At 37.7% G+C, this 18,449-nt stretch overlaps 3 protein-coding genes across 4 annotated transcripts; 2 read left to right on the forward strand and 1 right to left on the reverse strand.

The window, feature by feature from the left end:
- Positions 1 to 319: 319 nt before the first annotated feature.
- Positions 320 to 9,580, forward strand: tmx2a (thioredoxin-related transmembrane protein 2a). Its single transcript, XM_051650205.1, is given in 10 exon segments — positions 320 to 362; positions 578 to 670; positions 724 to 803; positions 977 to 1,007; positions 1,010 to 1,082; positions 1,156 to 1,221; positions 1,430 to 1,559; positions 2,272 to 2,351; positions 2,463 to 2,666; positions 9,404 to 9,580. Coding segments are annotated over 8 exon segments (525 nt in total). The 3' UTR covers positions 2,281 to 2,351; positions 2,463 to 2,666; positions 9,404 to 9,580.
- A 68-nt stretch (positions 9,581 to 9,648) lies between these two features.
- Positions 9,649 to 13,677, forward strand: ccng1 (cyclin G1). Its single transcript, XM_051650200.1, has 6 exons — positions 9,649 to 9,835; positions 11,431 to 11,694; positions 11,801 to 12,054; positions 12,193 to 12,271; positions 12,360 to 12,470; positions 12,651 to 13,677. Exons 2-6 carry the CDS (start codon positions 11,431 to 11,433, stop codon positions 12,840 to 12,842), a joined length of 900 nt encoding a protein of 299 aa, XP_051506160.1. The 5' UTR covers positions 9,649 to 9,835; the 3' UTR covers positions 12,843 to 13,677.
- A 23-nt stretch (positions 13,678 to 13,700) lies between these two features.
- LOC127413242 (nudC domain-containing protein 2-like) lies at positions 13,701 to 18,336 on the reverse strand. Of its 2 annotated transcripts, none has more exons than XM_051650204.1 (4): positions 18,016 to 18,336; positions 17,722 to 17,770; positions 17,479 to 17,630; positions 13,701 to 14,003 (listed from the first exon to the last, which is right to left on the reverse strand). In XM_051650204.1, exons 1-4 carry the CDS (start codon positions 18,202 to 18,204, stop codon positions 13,920 to 13,922), a joined length of 474 nt encoding a protein of 157 aa, XP_051506164.1. In that variant the 5' UTR covers positions 18,205 to 18,336; the 3' UTR covers positions 13,701 to 13,919. The 2 variants fall into 2 exon arrangements, with proteins under 2 accessions (XP_051506164.1, XP_051506163.1); XM_051650203.1 differs by having other exon boundaries at positions 17,992 to 18,336.
- Between the last annotated feature and the right edge of the window lie 113 nt (positions 18,337 to 18,449).

Here is an 18,449-nt window from a genome sequence, read left to right on the forward strand (position 1 = left end):
TCAGAAGATAATTGGCTAATTGTCTAAAGGCTTGACATAATTTTCTGGAATTTTCCAAGCTGCTTAAATTCACAGTTAACTTAGTGTATGTAAACTTCTGACCCACTGGAATTGTGATATAGTCAATTAAAAGTGAAACACTTTGTCTGTAAACAATTGTTGGAAAAATTACTCGTGTCATGCACAAAGTAGATGTCCTAAACAACTTGACAAATCTACAGTTTGCTAATATTAAATCTGTGGAGTGGTTAATATATATATGTATTTATAAAATAACAACATGTATGTTTGTTCCATGCAGAGGGAGGTGGAGATTTTAATGTTTCTCAGTGCAATTGTCATGATGAAGTATCGAAGAGCGAGTAAGTTTTCTTTCACCAAAGATGTGGTCACACACATGCTGTACATCTTTAAAGTGTAAATGTGAAATACACACACACATGCACAAATGTATAAGTGACATCATAAACCCTGATCGAACAGAATCATATTTACTTCAATTATCAGTGTTACTCAACTGATAAACTGTAGATTTGATGTAATTTGATTGCTCTCGCTCTCTCTCTTTCTCTCTCAGTAACTCTGGAGCAATATATAGGGAATATCTTTCTCTTCAGTAAGGTGACTAATGTGATGTTGTTCTCACGCTGTGTGTGGGTAAATGTATGTAATTCTGCAGATGTTCTTCTTTGTATATCCATATTTTACTACACCTTCTCAAACCAGTGTTCATGATTGCATGTAAACCACCAATCTACATGGGCGATGAGTACATCAAATACTTCAGTGACACAACCATAGAGGTAAGTATAATTCAGAAAATAATATCTTATAATAGGCAGAAAAAAGCATTATAGCTGCAACAAGGCATTATTTAATTTGATGTGATGTTATATATCATGGATTAAAATTGCAATATTCTGATATAAACCAAACTCACAGTAATGCACATTTATTATACATGTATTAATGTCAGAAAGAACTGGAGAGAGACAGTCGTGTGACATGGATGTTGAGTTTTATGCCAACTGGTCTCCAGAGTGTCAGTCATTTGCCCCCATATTTGATGATCTGTCACTTAAGTCACACACAAACACACACACACTTGTACTCTCACACTGCTCCTGGTTAGTGACTTTGACTGTTCATTACCAGGTATAACTGCTTAGGCCTCAAATTTGGGAAAGTGGACATCGGACAATATGGAGCAGTTTCAGAGAAGTAAAATGCCATATTTATTCTTCCATAACTCATGCTCAAATTTTGGTTGACTTTATATATATATATATATATATATATATATATATATATATATATATATATATATATAAAATCACTTTGTTGTTCACAGCTCTGATAAATTGTGTTGTAGTAGTGATATTTGTCTTTGCTGATTGACGGCACTGACAGCGCTGTCCTCACAATACAGGTATAAGGTAAACCCCTCCCCATTTTCTAAGCAGCTGCCCTGCATGTTGCTGCTACACGGTGGACGAGAGGTTATGCGTCACCTTCAAGTGGACAAAAAGGGAAGAGCCGTTGCCTGGACTTTCACAGAGGTAATACCTTTCAAAAGGTATACTGTACAAATGTAAAAGTTTAAAGGAATACTCTGGGTTCAATACAAGTTAAGCTCATTTGTAAAGTTAAGGCAGTTATATAGACCATAGACTCAAACCTATCTGTCTTACATCTGAAGAACTGACCAATCGACTGATATGTCATCTATCTAGCCATCCATCCATCCATCCATCCATCACCCATCTATTATCTATTATACATTTGGATGAGAGTTTTATTACTGTAAAAATATCTAAAGCCTCAAACATGTCCATCACAAGTAAACCTGTATGATTTTACTTCTTTTGTGGAACACAAAGATTTGAGACTTTAATGTCTTAGGGTTGCTTTGAATATATGAACAATGAAAAAAAAAAAGGGAAGAGCTATTGCGTGCTTCAAGACTTTTTATGTGATAAACTAATAAACAAACAGATAAAAATCAATGCTCAGGAAAATACTGCACTTAAACTCAACAACCTTCAGCAGAAATTAATTTAAAGTTGATCATTGGATTCTTTGGCTCATTGCAATGTCGATGACATATTTGTGTCACAATCAAAGCTCTAGACTTTATTCATACATAAGGGAGTAGTCTTACAGAACCTCGTTTAACATGTTATTGGTATGTGATGAAACTACTTGTTTCACATTGAAGGAAATATCTCTGTGTGCTGTGCCATTGAGTCATTTTCTTTGTGCACTGTACAGAACATCTGAGCAGCTGAAACAGATGCACCTGGAAGAAAAGCATAAGATAAAGAATAAAAGCTGAACTGAAACACAACAAAGTCAGTCTCTTCAAAGCTTCTTTAGCACAGCCTATCAAAAAACAACAACAAAGATAATTTTTTCCTCCTCCATGTGTGTCATGTGTAATTCTCTTCTGACATCTCTGTAAGTCTTTGTGAGGCTTATATTTGCACTTGTTGGCTGCTTGAGTTTGCTTCTGATGCCCATGGAGAGGAGCCTGGAATAAGCACGCTCCATTACAGCACCTTGGCAGATGGCAGGTTGGCACGGCTGAGGACACAGAGACAGATTGAGGCTGACACAGCAGACCTGCACTTGGCGAATGGCTGGCACTGCCTGCTGTGTGGATCAGAGTAAGCATCTATTTTATGACACTTTACTCAGGGGGCCTGTCACTTTTATTTGCTCTTTTGGAGTGCAGGATGGTAATATAAAAAAAAAAGAAGAAGAGGAAATTGCTTGGAAGTCTTTCATAGAATGATGCCATATTTTAAATGTTATCTAGGAATCTCAGGTAAATCAGAAGTAAATGGAGGCATTCATGAAAGGTTGTTTCCTCCATTTGGACAGTTTTCTGCCCATTGCTGATTCAAACTCATTACAATTCAGCTCAATTCTATGAACATCAAAGGGTCTGATCTGGTTGCCCAGGGTGATATTTTCTCTGATATATCTGTAAAACTTAAACCTGAGTTTGAGTCTTAGTGTCAAATGTAAATGTTTATGTATAGACTTCAGATATCAATAGCAAGAATTACAGATACATAACAGGTTATTTTCGTACCTTATATTTACCTTACCTTAGATTTTATTTTTGGATTGGGAACTGATCATATAGCTGCTTATCTGCCTCTGGTTACTATTGTGCTAGACACTATTAGACCCTTTGAACTGACATTGCATTCATCTGAACATTTAGTCAGAAGCAGAAAAAAGCAAAGCTGCCCCATTTTCCAACCTTAACCCTTGCATTAAAGCAACCTGAAAACTCACATCAAGGTGATCTCATATCAAGGTCATGATGTGAGCTTCACATTTACCTGCACCGTGCTCGCTGTCAGGCGATATCAGATTATGTCAAGCATTTTTAGTTCAGCCGTGACTTGAAGTCTGAATGTAATTTTGCCAACCCTTCCAGCCAAAAGGACTACAGATGAATCTCAATAAAAAGCCATGTGCTCAAAACAGCAGGACTCTTGTATAGTCTCCTGTTCAAGCTGTGACTGTTAGTAAGCTTACATTGCCACCCAAACAAGGCAACATAGGGGGCTTAAAGTGCACTGTCTCATTTTGGAAATAAAATAAAATAAATTAAAATAAATAAATAATTTAACCCTTTAGCACTCTTTGTTTTAGAATCACACTTGTTCTCTTTGGGTCAGATTTGACCGGAAAACAATAAACGAGTAATTTCTTACTTTTATGAAAGAAATGTAACAACATTAACTTCATTAAAGTAAAAAACACTAAAGTTACGCATTTTGGGGGGATTTATGGGATTTAGACCTTGTATACCTGTAAATTACTAAATTAGACTATTCATTGTCACAAAATAACAGATTTTATGTTATTTTCACTGAATACATTCATAAGTTAAAAAGTGCATGCAAGGGAAAAAATATTTAATATCGTTCATTGGGGCAGATTGTTGCTACCTGCAGGAATAAAAAAAAAAGAAAAAAAAAAAAAGAAAAGAAATCAGATGAAATGACAGGTTTTAAACACTAGATGGCCGCAAAGATCACTAATTCATCCCTGGTTGTAGAGAAGCTCATTTCTAGATTTTATTCCAAGTTCTGCAAATTGATATCTATTTAGACATTATTAAAGACAAATTTATGTCAAAGTTTAGCATATTTTGTTTTGTTTTGAGGTGTTGTTTTGAAGTGTCAGTTTTTGCAATGATGCCACATTATGATTACAGTCAAACCTGAACACTTTCTCACCATCGATAAGGTAAACTGTCTCAAACTCAGCCTTTGATCTGTGTGTGTGTGTGTGTGCGCGCGTGCGTGTGCGCGCGTGTGTGCGCGTGCGTGTGTGCATTTGGGGTAGATTGCTGCCAAAAATTACATGAAATGACAAGTATATCCAGTCAATGGCTGGTTGTAAAATGCAGAAGTGTGTGTGTGTTCTGCACTGTGGCTGATTTGTTTTATTTTTTTTACTTTATTCGACAAAAAAAAAAAAAAAAGCTCTGTGTATAGTATTGCCAGTTCATTTGTGTGTGTGTGTGTGTGTGTGTGTGTGTGAGAGAGAGAGAGAGAGTGGGTGAGTCTCTGGATGTTTTATAGTCTCACCTCTGCATTTCTCTGTGTTTTGTTTTTTCTGCACTTTTCTGCGACAGATTTATAGATTATTTTTGACCAATAAAAAAATTTGCTCTGTATTTTAGACTTTCCAATTCATGTCCTATGGCGGTTCAATTCAGACTGGAAGAGCACAAGTGTTACTTTTTTATTTATTTATTTTTTTATTTTTTTTTATGGCCACTGAGACTTATCGAATCAAGTATCGAATCATTTGTGTGTGTGTGTGTGTGTGTGTGTGTGTGTGTTCAGATAGCCAGTGGATGAAAAGTCCAGTAGTCACTTAGTCTCATACCATTCAAAAAAAGGACACCATTTTTATTAAATGAACAAAAACAAAACGGAAAACAATTAAGCATTCGTAAATCAGCCCTGCATCCTTTCCCCCATTTAGCCTGTATCTATAATTATGACTGTTAACTTCCTAGACCTAGCAGTAGTGCTTACTGTCATTTGTTCTGTCACTTGTATATGCAGCATAATGCATTTACACATTTGAACATCCAGCCAAGTGAAATGGCTGAAAGCAAATGGCCTTCAATGCTGTTTTCCTGCACAGCCCATTAACTGGGGTAAGCCACACCTACTTCCATACATCATAGATTGTAAATAAAACCCTTATCTTTGCTGAAGCTCAGACTGACCCTGGGGGATCTCTCTTTTGGATTTTCTAGGAATAATTTGAGAGGCTGCTGCCTCTGAGCTGTCAGATTGTCATGTTGTCTAATTCCAGAATTAACCAGGAGGATAGTTAGGAAAAGAGGCCGTAAGATTATCTGTGTTTATAAGAAATGCAAAAACTGATTCGCTTTTGGATCTCAATATGATTGTGAGAAAATGTAGATTCCATCCTTTTCTTTTGGTGTTTGAATTTATACCAGCAGTGCCATGTCTTTAGGACTGTTGTGTTTGGCGCCATCTGCTGGTTGGTTAAACTGAAACATGAGGCATTCCACGAAACCTGAAAGTTGATCTGATAATATCAATACATGTGTTCTTGGACTTTAATATTTAATGCATACTAATATTCTAAATGTCTTATCAGTATTTAAACAATTTGTATTTTCTTCTGCTGATTTATCTGTACAGTGCATGTTTTTAATTATATGGACAGTGTGTTTGTAAATGTGGACTATGTTCACTTAACTCAAACAACTGCTTTTGTTTGCTTTATAATGCATTTCTTTGAATGTACACTTGCCCATAAGAGTCATTGTTACAGTGCATATTTATATTTTAATCTAATGTTTTTGTTTGGAATGACTGTTTTCTTGAACCCCCTGAAACCTTCTAGAATGTTCTATGAACAGAAAAGCTATTCAATGACATTGAAGATAGTTATTCCAGTATTGATGGGTTTGCTTCATTTTAAAATTATATATTAACCCTTGTGGGTCAATAAAAAAAGTTACTCAGAGGTCCTTTGAGGACAAAAATGTCCACGACAAAAACTGCCGTAGTAATATTATATATTAATAATATTTTCCACTTTCAATGAGTTAATTTTTTTAACCAACATCATTCGTGATCATAACCACCAAATATTCAATCATTTTCAGGATTTTAACCCTTTAAATGCCAGTTTGTTTATAAAATGCCACTGTTGTATCGTATCGTATCGTCCCAACCATTCAACAGACGATGCCATTGCCACCACCCTCCATCTGGCCCTCACCCACCTGGATAAAAAGGACTCATACGTTCGAATGCTGTTCATAGACTTCAGCTCAGCATTCAACACAATCATTCCTCAGCATCTGATTGGAAAGCTGAACCTGCTGGGCCTGGACACCTCCCTCTGCAACTGGATCCTGGACTTCCTGACTGGGAGACCTCAGTCAGTCCGGATCGGGAACAGCATCTCCACTGCCACCACACTGAGCACTGGGGCCCCCCAGGGCTGTGTGCTCAGTCCACTGCTGTTCACTTTGCTGACTCACGACTGTGCAGCAATGCACAGCTCGAACCACATCATCAAGTTCGCTGATGACACGGCCGTGGTGGGTCTCATCAGCAAGAACGATGAGTCAGCATACAGAGAGGAAGTGCAGCGGCTGACGGACTGGTGCAGAGCCAACAACCTGTCTCTGAATGTGGACAAAACAAAAGAGATGGTTGTTGACTTCAGGAGAGCACAGAGTGACCACTCTCCGCTGAACATCGACAGCTCCTCTGTGGAGATCGTCAAGAACACCAAATTCTTTGATGTTCACCTGGCGGAGAACCTCACCTGGTCCCTCAACACAGCTTTCTTCGAAGGCTGAGAAAAGCACATCTCCCACCCCCCATCCTCACCACATTCAATTGAGGGACTATTGAGAGCATCCTGAGCAGCTGCATCACTGCCTGGTTTGGAACTTGCACCGTTTCAGACCGCAAAGCCCTGCTGAGGATAGTGAGGACAGCTGAGAAGATCATCGGGGTCTCTCTTCCTTCCATCAAAGACATTTACACCACACGCTGCATTCGCAAAGCAACCAGCATTGTGGATGACCCCACACACCCCTCACACAAACTCTTCACCCTCCTGCCGTCTGGCAAGAGGTACCGAAGCATTCGGGCCCTCATGGCCAGACTGTGTAACAGCTTCTTCCCCCAAGCCATCAGACTCCTCAATACTCAGAGATTGGACTGACACACACACACACACACACACACACACACACCTATACACCATCCAACTTTTGCACATGTCCAGAGTTGCACTTAATTCATTGTCACTTTATACCCGGCTGCTACCTCAATAACTGCTATGTCCATACAACACTATTTCATAGTATGTTATGTTTACATTTGGCATTTTTAGGAAGTGTCATCTTTTTGCACTACTCAGATTAGAAATGTGTACTGGTCGGCGCTGCACTGTCTCTCACTGTCTCTTACTGTGCCTATTGTCCTGTTTCCTTTTTAGTAATTACTGTACTGTCCTGTACTTTTTGCACACGTTTGCACGTGCACTTTATGTAAGAATGTGTAGGTCTTATTCAGTCTGTGTAGTCTCATGTGGTTCTGTGTTGTCCTATGTTGTTTTATGTAGCACCATGGTCCTGGAGGAACGTTGTCTCTTTTCGCTGTGTATTGTACTAACTGTATATGGTTGAATGACAATAAAAAAAAACACTTGAACTTATAGATTTCCATATACTAAATGCTATACTTGTTGACCCCTCTCCAAACATAGCGCTTATGGTTGTGACCATAAAGCTCTATTTTGGTCTCGTCACTCCAAATTACAGTGTGCCAGAAGCTGTGAGGCGTGTCAAGGTGTTGTCAGGCACATTGTAACTGGGCTTTTTTGTGGCATTGGTGCAGTAAAGGTTTCTTTCTGGCAACTCAACCATGCAGCTCATTTTTGTTCAAGTATCGTCATATTGTGCTCCTTGAAACAACCACACCATCTTTTTCCAGAGCAGCCTGTATTTCTCCTGAGGTTACCTGTGGGTTTTTTCTTTGTATCCTGAACAATTCTTCTGGCAGTTGTGGCTGAAATCTTTCTTGGTCTGCCTGACCTTGGCTTGGTATCAAGAGATCCCCGAATTTTCCACTTCTTAATAAGTGATTGAACAGTACTGACTGGCATTTTCAAGGCTTTGGATATCTTTTTATATCCTTTTCCATCTTTATAAAGTTCCATTACCTGTTACGCAGGTCTTTTGACAGTTCTTTTCTGCTCTCCATGGCTCAGTATCTAGCCTGCTCAGGTGCATCCAGGTGAGAGCTAACAAACTCATTGACTATTTATACACAGACACTAATTGCAACTTAAAAAGCCACAGGTGTGAGAAATTAACCTTTAATTGCCATTTAAACCTGTGTGTATCTCCTTGTGTGTCTGTAACAAGGCCAAACATTCAAGGGTATGTAAACTTTTGATCAGGGCCATTTGGGTGATTTCTGTTATCATTATGATTTAAAAAGGAGCCAAACAACTATGTGATAATAAATGGCTTCATATGATCACTATCCTTAAATAAAAGACAGTTTTTTTGCATGATCAGTCCTATTTTCAAAATCAAAGCCAAAATGTCACAATTTCTGCCAGGGTATGCAAACTTTTGAGCACAACTGTGTATATATATATACATATATATATATATATATATATATATATATATATATATATATATATATAAATTGTAATAAACCTTTGCTTTGTGAATATTTGTTCTTGCATTTGTTCTTGCATTCACTCTGTATTGCTTTCTTTCTCTTTTCTAGATTCTTTAATCCTCAGTCTGTATGCTCAGTAACCAAATGAAAGAATTTGAACCGGCTAATTTGATTCAGAGTTAGTTGCTTGAAGGTTTAAGATTAAGTTGAAGGTTTAATATCAGCTATCTTTAAATATTTACTGAATATGTAAAACTTCCCTTAATAATGTTTTGCTGTTTTTTTTTAATTTAATGAACAAGTTCTTGCTGAAGTATGATTTTCTATTAACTGATACAGTAGTTTTGAGTTTTTATCGGCAATAGGCCTAACAACTGACAATTTTACCTTTTTTAAATGGCCAACTTGGTTTTTAACAGCTGATGTTCCCAGAAGACAACTCTGGGGAAAATACACTGGCAGGATATCATAATCTCTATTCACATGAGCCTTCTCAGAGTCTCGTCTGCTCTTTCTTATATATACCACAAACAATACAACATGTCTATACTCGACTGTACTGTATAGGTGGGATCCCAAATAGTTGAGGATTTATTAAAGGATTTATATGTAATTTTAAGATATCACACACGTTATGGTGCTCATTAAACATTTATTTGTGTCATTTGCAGGCCTATATCGAACAGGCACTATGAGATTCATTACATCACTTTTGTTCCCTTGCTGAATCGCACAGCAGCATGGTCATGCGAGTTAACCCCGCCCCTTCTGTGCCGGTGGGTGTGGCTATAAACGTCAAAGACAAACCTCAACCAATGGGAATTTAGAAAGACGGATCTCTGTGTCAGCACTGCCCAATAAGGTGATCCTATGTTTGGATATGGAGTTTCTCCGAGTATATAAGATGGCAGCAGACTGCGCGTCATTGCCTGACGCCAAGGGTTGGGGTGTGCAAGGCGCAGAAATTATACTTGCTTTAAACTTGCATACTTGGAACTTTCTTGCTTTCTTTTTTTTTTTTACTTTACATTGTATTTTATTTGTAAAACTTAAAGGTTTATATATTAACATTTTAAAAATTCAATCAACAAATCTACAGTAAGGTAAGCAATAATAATTATTAACTTTGTTTCTAATGTTGTAAATGAACTAAGTGTACTTATTACGTTAAACTGTGGTTTTTCATAGAAATAGATTTTCTATTGAAGTGGTCAGGCCTGCGTGTTATACCCACCACCATATATAAACAGAACACTGAACGCTCGCTACGTTCGTACGCTAAAACTAAAGTACAAATGCCTTCGAAATTAATGTTGGAGTGTAAATGGACTTAAAAGTTAAGTTGGAGTCGACTGACGCGATATCAAATTGTTGAATTGCTTTAACAGCGGTATAACATTGGTGAGCACACACTGGTCAGCGGACATGCCCAGACATGACCAGCGGCTATCACGCACAGTGGAGCACGACATTCACCGCGCGACAGTCTGTCGAACTAACATGTGACGTTACGCAAATAAAGAACATTTAGTAGCTTATTTAGTTCAGAAAAGTCCGTCAGAAAAACATTAAATATTTCTTTGCTTTTCACTGTCTCATAAGCCGGGGCATGCCTGGACATGTTGTCACATGGTCGTTCATGGCGGACTTGTTTGTCTTTTCCAGGATAGCCAACGTTTTTGTCAGAATATAATACTTTCCAGTTATGATTGCTACTGAAATCCCTAACAAAATAATATTGAATCCATTTCCTGCTGGAAATGAGGGAAAATTGGGGTTTAATTCACTCCACTCACTCCTATGAATATTTCCTCACTCGCAAAAACAAATCAATAATATTTACTTTTTGAAATGTCATATTTAAATGAAGGTAAGACTGAGGTATTCAGGACTATATTTATTTTCACTTTCAAACTATGAAATCCTGGGCCAAATGGACGTTAAACCATGACATTCAAAATGAAATGGACAATAGTTTCTTTTTCACCATTACAAAAAGAACGTGTGTGTGAGATTCTGTAAGCAATTTTAAAGAATGCATCTCGTTTTGTTACACCATAATGATTAAACTAACCACACTTTTTTTTTTTTTTTTTTTTCCCCCCAGCACAAACATGGAAAACACTTACCCATACATATTTCAATAGAGGGGTAGAAGTGTTAATGAGATCGATCATCTGATTACTACACGTCATTAGTCGCATTAATATTATCCAAACACAAATGTTTAGAAATCTTACTACCTACAGCATTACACCATGTGCTTTGACCTCTAAACAGTGGTGGTTTGATAGAAACTGTTAAAGACCGTACAGTATTCTTCAGTTGAAATATGATGCTTGAATTTACAAATGTTGATTTAATACTTGGAAATTGACCATCAGGATTCAATAACTGACCATCTCTTTATAACGTTTATACTCTCGCTGTAACATGATTACGTAGTACTTGCATAATACTAAAACCTTTGCAATAAAATGTCCAACGTTTGTTTATATTTTGCGTTGAGTTGCGTGTATCAATGCCACAACATCTAATAAAAACATTCAGGATTCAAACATGATACTTAAAATGCATATAGTCAAAATAGTGTTGGATATTGTCCAGTATGTAGCTTTAAAACAAGTCTGTAACAGCACTTTTTTTTTTTTTTTCCTGTTTGATCACACTTTCATATGTTGCTTTTCTGTTCTTTTAGATGATTGACCAGGTTACTGGAGCAGTGGCTTTGCCCTTTGCAGTCCAGCTCAAAGCTCTTCTGGACCAAGAGACCCGATATCAGCCCAAACTCAGTGGACTCCGATTCATTGAGTCCGCTCAGGATAATGGCTTGAGAATGACCATCAAGTTGAGAGATTTTGAAGTGAGAGATCTTCTCTCCTTGACACGATTCTTTGGTTTCCGTGCAGAGACATTCTCCCTTGCTGTGAATCTTCTAGATCGATTCCTGGCTGCGATGAAAGTGAGAACATCATATTTTTTCCATGTTGACTTTTCAGTGCTTTTCCTCAAAGACAAATTATGATTTCCCTTTAGTAAATCTAAAATGGTCTCAATTCTTTTCACAGATTCAGCCCAAGCACCTGTCTTGTGTTGGCCTTTGCTGCTTCTACATCGCTGTGAAAACTTCAGAAGAGGAGAGGAATGTGCCTTTGGCCAGTGACCTCATCAGAATCAGCCAGAACCGCTTCACTGTCCATGACATGATGAGGATGGAGAAGATCATTCTGGAGAAACTTTTCTGGAAGGTTAAGGCTCCAACAGCTCTTCACTTCCTCAGATTTTTTCATTCTCACATTCAAGAACCGTTGGATACAGAAAGGTGATTAGCTGGACTTTGTTTCGCTTTTAATATTTGATCCAGTGTTGGATTACACCTTTCAGCAAACAATAACTTGGATTGTTTAAATGTGTGTTAATGTAGAGTACTGTGATTAAAGTATCAAATGTTCTTTTGCAGTAAGAGGATTCTGAACATTGAGAGGCTTGAGGCTCAGTTGAAAGCTTGCCATTGCTCCTTTGCTTTCACTAAAATTAAGGTAAGCTGCATGGACCATCTCCAGTTTTAAAAATGTTTGGTAATAGTTTATAAAGTTCTAATGTTTGACTATAAACCTGTCTCTACAGCCTTCACTACTTGCTCTGTCACTGCTAGCTCTGGAGATCCAGGAACAGCATGAATGTGGAGCCATTCCTGCTCTGAAAGAAGCGCTAGATCGTCTGCAGGAGAGTTTGAGTGTGAGTTTCATCTTTCATTTTCAAGCAGCTTTACTGTCTTGACTACAAACTATTGGTGTTTACTTGGTTCTAAATGGGGTGGAGATACAGCATTGCGCAACCAGTTTGTAGAAAGGGGTTTATACTTCAAATAACTGTTTTGGCTTTATGAATTATTTGAATTTTGTTTTTGCTTTCAAGGTGAAAGATGGAGACTTGGTTTGTGTGAGAGAAGTTGTTGCTAAGTGCCTAGTTGAATATGCCACCACCAAGTGCATGAAGCCAAATGGCCAGAGACTGCGATGGATCATTTCGGGTAGAACTGCACGTCAGCTGAAGCACAGCTACTACAAGATTGCTCATCTACCCACAATTCCTGAATATGCCTGTTAAGATGGTTGGTGTTGGGTGCCCATAACTTGGATATGCTGCTTTGCTGCTGAATTTCTTTGATCACAAATCATTGATAACAACGTGAATGTATTGGTACTTTTAATCCATGTTGTGGGCACCCAAAACTAATTTTTCAGAGAGTGCTTTATATCTCTAAGCCCCAATCTTTTATGTTCTGTTATACCTGCCATGGAAGTATTTATTTACATCAGTACTGACTCCAATTTGGAGGTTTCTAGTCAAGGGTGGGTTTCAGCAAGTTGTACAGTATGTTCATTTTGAATTGGTGCAAGAAGCGCTGGTTGTTTAAAGCAATGAAGTATAGAACCGCCTAGGTCCTCAGTCCACTGTGTGGAAGAGGAGGGAGAAGGGTTTTGTGAATCAAAATGACAACGGAACCAAGAGATCAGGCCCAAAACCCTTAAACTTCCACCCTAGGTTGTAAACTGTAGTAATGCACACTCCTACCCAAGGTGATGAAATGTTTTTCTTTCTTTTCTTATTATGGTGTTATGCTTTCTAACATGTGATTGAAAAGAGGATGACTATGGAAATGGTCATCCTGGTTTTAACTCTTAATAATATGCATCTAATGAAAAACAAGGTAGTTTCAATTAACCAGGTTGAAGTTTATTTGACATTTGGTTACTCAATACATCTGTATGTGACCATGACCATTTGTTTATACCTGGTATAAATTCTAACAGAAAATGAGTGGTTAAAATGGATTTGAGTTAAATTTAAGTGGATATAAAGACTCTTATCTGGAAAGTTGAAAGCTGCATCCTGCAAATTCATGTGGTGGAACCTTTCAATAAAACATTGAAATGTTAAATGCTTGTTTGTGGTGCTTGAGGAGTGATTTAAAGGATGGCTGACCCAACAATCCAAACCGCTGTGGTGGCAATTGCAAAAAAAAAAAAAAAAGAACTTGGCGTTTCTAAAGCTTAATGTCCATAAAGGCTTTACTTAAAAGGCTGCTTGTGATAGATTATGGCTTTATATCAACAGCCAGACATCATTATATGCTTTTTAATTTTCAAACTTGAACTGGAATAAATGCGGTGGTTGTCCATTCTATTTTTGCAAACTTGAGAAATCTGGTCCACCACCATGAAAGTTCCCAGAGATCTCCGCCCCGCTGAAGTCAAATCCAGGGTTCTATTTGAAATGGGAAAAGGAAAAACGCACAATTAATACATAATATAATGCTTAATTGTGTTTGATTTGGGAGACAATTTATAAGGTCTCAAAAGGTTTTCCAGCTGGGGTAAAATGTGGCACTTTTAAATTGTCCTTCAGGCAAGGAGATTAAACACATTAGCACATGCCATTTAACGCACATTTTTCTAAATTGCGATTTAAAAGCATTTACCAATTTTCACATTAAATTCTGACATTTTATTCAGCTGTTTTTGAATGCTAATCACTGGTTGGAATACGGCGGAACCGATGCGCTGTCCAGTGTCATTACACTGATGTACAAAGACACACAACAGTGATTCCGTGCTCAAGTGATGGAGAAAGGACCTCTTAACCGTAAAAAAACTCAGATCAGATTGGTGTTAAGCCGCATTCACATTCAGCATTTTTCCAGCATCGCCTTCCAGACAATTCAGATGAAACATCATTACATGGACCGTGTCAGTGCTAAAAGCAAAACAAGACGTGCTTTTCATGTAAATGCAGCTTCACGATTGCTGTAGCAAAGTGAATAGCCACTATTAATATTGTGGAGGATGAGATTTTAAGAGATGTATACCTATAGCAATACAAATGCAAACAACGGGGACTAGATATTTAAATTAGTTAACCTCCCACTTAGACTTTGGGAAATGTTAAATGTTACTTGCATTGGTGCTATTTTAGCTAATATCAATATTTATTCTGTGGCCGGCTTTGTTTTTCGTTTTATTTTCTAAGTAGTAAATGCAATTTGACAGGAAAAAAAAAAAAAAATATATATATATATATATATATATATACAGTATATATATATACATACACACACACATACATACATACAGTTGAAGTCAGAAGTTTAAATACACCTCAGCCAAACACATTTAAACTCAGTTTTTCTCAATTCCAGACATTCCCTGTCTTGGGTCAGTTAGGATCACTATTTTAAGAATGTGAAATGTCAGAATAATAGTAGAGAGAATGATTTATTTCAACTTTTATTTCTTTCATCACATTCATAGTGGGTCAGACGTTTACATACACTTTGTTAGTATTTGATAGCATTGCCTTTAAATTTGGGGTCAAATTTAAACTTGGATCAAACGTTTTGGGTAGCCTTCCATAAGCTTCTCACAATAAGTTGCTGGAATTTTGGCCCATTCCTCCAGACAGAACTGGTGTAACTGAGTCAGGTTTGTTGGCCTCCTTGCTCACACATGCTTTTTCAGTTCTGCCCACAAATTTTCTATCGGATTTAGGTCAAGGCTTAGTGATGGCCACTCCAATACCTTGACTTTGCTGTCCTTAAGCCATTTTCCCACAACTTTGAAGGTATGCTTGAAGTCATTGTCCATTTGGAAGACCCATTTGTGACAGAGCTTTAACTTCCTGGCTGATGTCTTGAGATGTTACTTCAATATATCCACATAATTTTCCTTCCTCATGATACCATCTATTTTGTGAAGTGCACCAGTCCCTCCTGCAGCAAAGCACCCCCACAACATGATGCTGCCACCCCCATGCTTCACAGTTGGGATGGTGATCTTCGGCTTGCAAGCCTCACCCTTTTTCCTCCAAACATAACATCATGGCCAAACAATTACATTTTTGTTTAATTTCTCCAAAAAGTAAGATCTTTGTCCCCATGTACACTTGCAAACTGTAGTCGGGCTTTTTTATGGCGGTTTTGGAGCAGTGGCTTCTTCCTTGTTGAGCAGCCTTTCAGGTTATGTCAATATAGGACTCGTTTTACTGTGGATATAGATACTTGTCTACCTGTTTCCTCCAGCATCTTTACAAAGTCCTTTGCTGTTGTTCTGGGATTGATTTGCAATTTTCGCACCAAACTACGTTAATATCTAGGAGACAGAATGCGTCTCCTTCCTGAGCGGTATGATGGCTGCGTGGCCTTATGGTGTTTATACTTGCGTTTGTACATATAAACTTAGTACCTTCAGGTTGTTTCGAAATTGATCCCAAGGATGAACCAGAGGTGGAGGTCCACAGTTTTATTTTCTGAGGTCTTGGCTGATTTCTTTTGATTTTCCCATCATGTCAAGCAAAGAGGCACTGAGTTTGAAAGTAGGCCTTAAAATACATCCACAGGTACACCTCCAATTCATTACACCTCCTATCAGAAGCTAACTGGCTAATTGCCTAAAGACTTGACATAATTTTCTGGAATTTTCCAAGTTGTTTAAAGGCACAGTTAACTTAGTGTATGTAAACTTCTGATCCACTGGAATTGTGATATAGTCAATTTAAAGTGAAAGACTCTGTCTGTAAACAATTGTTGGAAAAATTACTCGTGTAATGCACAAAGTAGATGTCCTAAATGACTTGACAAAACTATAGTTTGCTAATACTAAATCTGTGGAATGGTCAAAAAATGAGTTTTAATGACTTTTAATACCTAAGTGTATGTAAATATACCAGACGGGCTGGTTTGAGTATTTCTGTAACTGCTGATCGCCTGGGATTTTCACGTAAAACAGTCTCTTGAATTTCTCTCCGAATGGTGCCAAAAACATAAAACATCCAGTGAGCGGCAGTAGAGAATGGCCAGACTGGTTCGAATTGACAAAGTCTACAGTAACTCAGATAATCGCTCTGTACAATTGTGGTGAGAAGAATATCATCTCAGATTGCTATTCTGAGATGCAGGTTGGCGCTGTTTTGGTGGCACGAGGGGGACCTACACAATATTAGGCAGGTGGTTTTAATGATGTGGCTGGTCGGTGTATATATAGTCAAATTTCAGCACTTTCAAAATCTTTTTTTTTTTTTTTTTAATTCTGTACAACATTATTGTACAGTTGTCAGTCAATTATTATTAACTGACAACACTAGTCTAAATATATTTCAGGTTTTGTCCTATCAACTGTAAAAAAAACAAAACAAAAACAATATAATAATGCACTATTCCATTACAAAGTCAAATTTTTTGCATTTTCTTAAAGATATCCATATACCAGCCTGGAAATGTTTAATATTTAGACTATTTTAATGTAGTGAAACAATTTTCAACATTCTGGGTTTTGATTTTTTAAAAAAATCCCACCTTACCCCAGAGCATCTGGCACACTTTACCCCACAGCATTATTTAGGGAAACTTCTTTATTTAATAAATCATGGATAAACTTTTGCTAAATAATTACATCGTTTTATACCTTGGCAAATCTCCAACATATACAATATGTATTTTAAGACCTGGAGAATTTAGCTTTAAAAGAATTCATTTGAACTGTCATGTAGAAAAAACTAGCAAAACATCTTAGAACACAAAAATGCTTATCACTGTTCTCAAGTTCACTGGCAATGGTACATGAATACACTTTCTAAATATATTGTCACATGACCAAATTTGTGCACAGTTTCCTAGATTAAGGGAGCAACACATGTTACACCACTCTCTAACTGTGACTGTTGTGATTTTTGAAGATACTGAACATACCTCTCTCTGAAACCTCTCTAGTGTAAGCTTTCTCTGCATCTGATCCTGCACCCATGGATCAGCTGCATACTCTCCTTCTAACAGAGACTGCCAGCAGTTCCCAGCCTCTCGGTTAGTTTTTATCAGAACTATCCGGATCAATTTTTTGTCTTCTGAATGACAAAGCAGAAAAAGGTTTTCCAGAGAAGAAGTGATTTAGGCAAGGTATTGTGAAATACATTTGTAAATGGCTTTGAGTCTTACCCAATGTCCATGTAGCTTCATCACCAACTGTGGATCCAAACAGCTTCCCCTGTGAGACAACAGAAAACTCATTGATGTCAAACTTAAGGAGCTGCATATAAAATGTGTGAGTTGCTGACAGTTTTTCAGGCATCATCATATACATAAGACAAGCCTAATGCCACATGGCAGTAATATGTAACAGCAAAGGCTTGCAAGCACAACAATCTCTCCGTAATAAAAATCAAGGAGCCAATCTTACATTTATATCTATGTGATGGTATACTTTACTGTTTTGTTGATGCTCGTCCACACCTTGAACATTTGTTGGCCTCTTACATGAAGCTCTATCTGTTTACTCCCGATGTTACACTTGACCTCTTTGGCTGAAGTACCAGGAGGAACATCTACTTCGATGAAAACCTCTTCCATAGTCTGATACCACGAGCCCCATGCTGTTTTACACGGGATCACACCGCTCCTCTCCTCAAAATGCACGGACATACTGTTGCTTGTGTGAAAACGGCAGCCCGATACCGTAAATGACCATTAGTTGCAATAATAAATGTCATTTGAGTCGCTCCAGTGCTGAGTGTGGAGATGTTTCTCACACATTCTAATGGCTTCTTCTGCAGCCGAATGCTCTTGTGTGAGAGATAAACAGTGTCACCTAGTGTATCGGAGAGCAGCTACACTGGCAGAATAAATGTGAGAAGTCTGTTTACTTCATACAAATACCAGTTACGGAA

Source organism: Myxocyprinus asiaticus, chromosome 22, assembly GCF_019703515.2.
Source record: "Myxocyprinus asiaticus isolate MX2 ecotype Aquarium Trade chromosome 22, UBuf_Myxa_2, whole genome shotgun sequence".
NCBI classification, from domain to species: Eukaryota; Metazoa; Chordata; class Actinopteri; order Cypriniformes; family Catostomidae; genus Myxocyprinus; species Myxocyprinus asiaticus.